A 6,049-nucleotide genomic window follows, 5' to 3' on the forward strand; every position below is an offset into this window, starting at 1 on the left:
ATATACAGTGTATTTTGTAAGTCCTTTAGCTCTGTTTGAGCCATCTTCATTCTGTAATCAGCCTTTGTCTGTAAAACTGATTCTATAGCTCAAAGATGAACTGAAGATGTAAAACTGATTCTATAGCTCAAAGATGAACTGAAGATGTAAAACTGATTCTATAGCTCAAAGATGAACTGAAAATGTAAAACTGTATGTAGCCTACTGAAAACTGTGAAAGGAACTTCCTGAAGAAAAAAGCTATGTAAAGCTAACAATGCTTTGACTTTTAATGGCCCCCCCAGTGCAATATGGATAGACAATTATCTCTAACCATACCCATTGTTCAATGTCTGTGCAGCTTTACATGTCATTGAAGTAAATTTTCAAAATGCAGTCAATTTTTTCCCTGTGTTCAGTCCATCATTTTGAACTCTGTAGACGTTTAGTTTTGATTTGAAATATTATTAACACACATGTACTCATAACCTCAGGTAGGCTTAAACCAGTGGTTGAACAAATTGACACTTGTTCTTGTTTATATTGCGGATTTTAATATGATGTCTTGTAAGTGGTTGACATTCTAACTATACAGGAGGCTGATTTGTGCTATAATTTAGCACACAAGTGATCTAAACACAGTACTAGAGTGATTTTACATTATATGTTGGATGATAAATGGAACTGTGTGACTGTTAGGTAACCTTCATATGCTGAGTGTATATGTCTGTACCTTCCCAGGTATACGTATAACTCAATGATAGTATATCTAATAACCATGTTGCTACTTCCTTCACCATGAAATTTACTTGGATACATCACAGGTAGAATAATCCTAACATACAGAGGTGGCATGATTGCTGCAGATTAGAGGATCATTATTTAGGTACACAGTAACATACACACTGTATTTCCTTGTGTTCTTATCCACCCAGTCAGGTAAAGGTCAACCCACCATTGCATTTATATTGATACACAAACCTATCACAAAATATCTACAAATACCTGTGTAGAGTTACACTATCAACAAAGGATATAAACATTAGTATGGTACTGTGTAAATGTTCTACTCAGGGTAGTGACTGCTAAGACATGTATTAGCTATGGCTTATTTCATGTTTGAATATCAAATTTAAGAGATGTATTAGTCCTATAATAATAATAATACTGGACGCAGGCATAATGCATATATCCAGATCACAAAGTTTAACATCAGTTTATATGATGACGTCCCAAAGATGAATAAGTTCATTATTATCTATCTCGTGGTTAAAAAAGCATTCAGGTTGCCCCCAATGTTTATCCAATCGGGATTCAAATGATTTGACTGTTGGTGATGTAACTACAGCATCTGGAAGAGAGTTACAAGGATTAACAATCTGCTCACTGAAATAATATTTCCTCAAGTTTAGTCTACTCCTTCATTTTATAAGTGTCACACTGTGTCCTCTTGTTCTTTTGTTATTATTTGGAATTAAAAATCCTTCTGTGACAACTCTATCATATCCTCCATGTGTTAAGTTATATACTTGGATCATGTCTCCTCTCAACCTCCTATATTTCAGTGTAGGTAAATCCAGAATCCTCAGTCTGTTTTCATAGCTTAGATCTTTCATTCCCGGTATTTGTTTTGTTGCTCTTCTCTGTACATTTTCTATTTCATTTATATATGTTTGTAAATATGGATTCCATACCCAGGCCCCATATTCCAGATGTGGCAGGTTACAGTGCTTTATATAAAAGACAGAATGTTGTATCATCTAAATATGTATAAGTTCTTCGGATGGTCCCCACTATTTACTTTGTTGACTGCATCATGAATATGTTGTTGAAATTAAGGTTGTTGTCAGTTATAATTCCAAGATCCTTTTCTTTTGTTAAGTTCTCTAGTTAGTGATCTCAACTCTTCCATTTAATTGTGTTTTATATAAATGTAGAGCCCTGTAATATGCCTTCTTTCCTAATTGCAAAACTTTGCATTTGTCCGGATGGAATTTTAAAAGCCAGGTCATTGATATAAATTACAAAGAGAGTCGGCCCTAAAACACTTCCCTGGGGGATACCACTTGTTACCTCCATCCATTTTGGCATTTCTCTGTAGTGCAAGAACTGTTTGGATTGATCCTCCTTGGTCGATAACTTCTGTCCACTCATCAATAACAGTCAGCAACTGTAAAATAGTTTAACTTCCTTTAACGAATCCATATTATGTTTACTTAGAAGATTATTTTTTTCTAGATGATCCATTATTCTTGTCCTTACAATCTTTTCCATAGTTTCACATATTACGCTTGTCAAACTTACTGGCCTATAATTTCCTGGCATCTTCTTGTCCCCTTTTTTGTGTATTGCAATTACCCGACCTTCCTTCCAGCTAACAGGAAGTTCTCCTGTTTCCAGTGAACAGTTTAATATTTTGCAGAAAGGGGTCTTTAATATGTCTGCTGTTTCTTTCAATACTTTGGGTGAATATTATCTGCTCCTGGTGATTTTGTGGGATTCAATGTTTTTAAAATTTTAAATACTTCTAGCTCTGATATTTCAGTAGTAATGAATGGACTTTCTATGGTAAGATCTTTCAGTACTGGGATACATTTTACCTTGTGGTTCGACTGTGCATTAGCCTTATCTTGATCAGTTGGAGCGATTGTAGTTTCGTTTCCACACTTAATGTGCAGCTCTGCCAGGTTCCTAATTTTGATTTCTCCAAAACTTCTTGGGGTTAGTCTTAACCTCTTGCCCGATATCCTTTTCTATACTTCTTTTGCATGTCCGTACCAAAGTTTTTACCTTGTTTCTGGCTTTCACATATCCGTTGTATTTCCCTATTTCTCTTGTTTCAAGATATCTCTGAAGCTCCTGTGTTTCCGTTTTATAGCCTGTACAGTTTGGTTATCTGGAGGATTCTGATTTTTCTTTGTTTCTGGGATGCTTTTTGGAATATGTCTATCAATTGCGGATTTAATTATCTTCTGAAACATTTGGTACTTTGATCTTGTACCCGCTGTGCTGCTTTTTATTTCCTTCCAGTTTATCGATAGTTCTTTTCTTATTTGTTCGTAATCCCCTTTGTTGTAATTATACTTAGTTGTTTTGCTAAATCCCTGTGTTTTTGTACAGTTCAATTAAAAAAATACAGTGCCATGATCACTCTTTCCTAGTCCGCTTTTTATTTCAATGCTCTTATTCGTGTTGGATTCCTTATGTGTTGAAACAGAAATGCATCTTTGGCCGATTTGAGGAATTCATATTTCAAATGTTTTGCCCCTCTAGACGGAATCCACTGATTCCAATCTATATTTATAAAATTAAAGTCCCCCATTATTATTAAGTGGGATGTTTTTACTTCCACTATATCGGTAAGTAGCGTGTATAAATCTATATTATTTTCGTCTACGCTGTTTGGACTTCTATAGAGGCATCCAATTGTTAAGGTGTTTCCTTTATCAAGGTTAATTTTAATCCACAATTGCTCATTAAATATTTTGTTAATTGTTATTTCCGTGGCTCCTAGATTATGTGCCGTGTATATGATGATTCCTCTCGATCCATTTTCTTGTTCTATCTCCCCGGGAAATACTTCAAATCCATTGATATACAACTCGGACTTGTTTAAGTCTCGACTACCCCAATGATATCTTACTTCTACTCTCTGTTCATCTATTTTGTTTGTGAGTGTGTCTGCATTTGTAAACATACATCGGAAATAGTCCAATTTTATTATTCAATTACATATTTTATATTATTCAGTTTATATATACAGTATATGCAATGTACATGTATATACATGGTTTGGTCAAAGTTTTGTTCACAGTACATGCATAGAGTAGTATTAACTAAAACATTCTCAGCCGATCATATAAGATTGTTTTGCCAAATTAATTTAGAAATTGAAACCATGTATTGCAGATATTGATTTGAACAGAAAGAAGCTGATAAACATTTGTGTATTATGTGGTAAAACCAACAATGCCAGCAGTATTCAGAATGTCTAACAAATAGAGGTCATTGGATCTTCTTTCCAGTCATTTTAAATGATATATAAGCTGGTACATGCTGCTTAGTGACTAGTGGTAGTAGAAGAGAGTACTGATTGGATGGTGATGTAAAATAGTGGCCCTGTGTTTGAGGCTTCGTCATAGCTGAAAGAACTGTTTCTGTTCTATTTGACCTGTCAAAAGTCAAAGAGGTCTAGCCTTTAGCCCTTTCACCACTAATACTGTAGACCATAATGGACTCATCCATATCAATGCATGGTAGAGTCTACTAAAGTTACATAGGGGTGAAAGGGTTAATTACAGTGTAAATATGAGTACATGCTAACCCATTATAATCTACACAAACTTGTTTAGTGCCCTTTATTTCCTGATTTTCTCCTGTTCAAATGATGATTTTATTTTTGAGAAAGTCATTTCAAGCAATATAAACTTTTCCGTGAACCTTCTTCTGTCCTATTCTAGTGAATAAAATTTGGTATACATGTATAGGCCCAATAATATTCATATGGACATATATAAGGTGCATCTTTCATTTGATTATTAAGTTGAAAACAAAATTTACAGTTTGGTAAAACATATTTTTTCTATCTATACCAAAATCAGACTACCAAACACTTCGGGTCAAATTTCATCATTGGGTGTATGTGGGGCAAAGTATCATACATTGGTTTAACAGAAGAAAAACAAAGAAACCATTCCTTTGACCCCAAATTATAAAAGGTTTGATTTTCATGACATCATTTGTAAACTGAGGCTGACGAGAGGGGTAGACATGATGCTGTAATATAGATATATACCACTAGCAAAATAGGGTCATCTACAAGTGATCAGCAACTCGCGCAATCGCTGAAATGAAGATCCTTAACCAGTTACAGTTTTTATCTGCATTTCTATTCTAATATTTTGTTGTTGCAGGGGAAGCAATATTCCAGATAGCAGAGGCTCAGAGAGACATTCAAGCAAGAATAGAAGAAAGTGTAAGTCCCTCCAAGTTGTTATATTGTTTCATCTTTGAGAATACATTCTGTCATTGAGGATAATATATGAGGAAACATTCTCTCCTTGAAGATATATTTTCTCACGCAAATTGTGTGTACATATAGTTCTGAAGCAGTTTATGATTGAGAGAGGGGGACAACTAGAGCTTTCTTATTACCAATAAAACAAGAAACAGACAGTAAAACCTTGTTATACTGCCATTTTTTTATAAACAAAACTTTGGATATTAAAGAAGGTTTTGACAATAAATGTACATCTAGTGGGACATATAAAGGAAATGTTATGACGAAAGGAACAAAAGACATTGAAATATGTTTCCAGTCAGGTGACAAATGAAACGAACGGCGTTATAGCAAGATTTTCTGTAGAAATACCTGTATACCCTTTGAATAGGATACTTAAGTTTCACCTTCGAACTGGATACTTCAGTAACATGAACAACTGGTAATCTCAAAACTAGTGTTATCTGAAGACAGTAACTAATTTGTTTACTCATCAACCTTGAGCTGATTAAGGAAATCAAATAAAAGTATTCCTATTACGACTTAATTATTAACATGTAAGAGTGGGTGTTTTTAACATGTTCTGCAATACCCTGTCCTGATAGCCCACAGTCCTGGCCATGGTTCAGTGTGTGAAAGGTGGCTTCTCTCAGTGTTTATTATGATATTTGTCATGTATAGGGATATTAAACCTGTCATCAACTTGTGCCACCAACCAGTCCACCCACCTTCCCACTGTTTACCATTAACTTCTACCACTACCGGTATAGTAGCTAATTTCTCTTCCATTGTTACTGGTAGTTGTGTATGATATTTCAGATGCCCATATGGAACAGAATGTGGGAGTAAGATAACATAAAGTTAATGTCCGAGCTTAGAAAATCTGACAGCTTGCAGATGTTGTGTGAAAGCTGTGTCATATTAATATGTCTTTTATTCAAAACTTAACTCACAAAACATTGTTGTTTACTGCTTCTCACTGATGCCACTATGGTATACAACATAAGATAGAGGAATTATAAAGAATTTGTGAAAGTTGTTCGTGTGAATTAAAAAATCCACTTGGAATAT

The 6,049-nt window shown here is 34.6% G+C and overlaps 1 protein-coding gene across 1 annotated transcript in view; it reads left to right on the plus strand.

The window, feature by feature from the left end:
• LOC110451521 (brain-specific angiogenesis inhibitor 1-associated protein 2-like) overlaps positions 1-4,954 on the plus strand; it is a gene marked incomplete at its 3' end in the record, with an annotated part of 28,722 nt that extends 23,768 nt beyond the window's left edge. The window contains exon 4 of the mRNA XM_021499589.1: positions 4,893-4,954. Coding sequence (XP_021355264.1) covers positions 4,893-4,954 — 62 coding nt within the window. The remainder of the gene's footprint in view (positions 1-4,892) is intronic.
• Between the last annotated feature and the right edge of the window lie 1,095 nt (positions 4,955-6,049).

This window comes from Mizuhopecten yessoensis, unplaced genomic scaffold (assembly GCF_002113885.1).
Source record: "Mizuhopecten yessoensis strain PY_sf001 unplaced genomic scaffold, ASM211388v2 scaffold6129, whole genome shotgun sequence".
Taxonomy (NCBI): domain Eukaryota; kingdom Metazoa; phylum Mollusca; class Bivalvia; order Pectinida; family Pectinidae; genus Mizuhopecten; species Mizuhopecten yessoensis.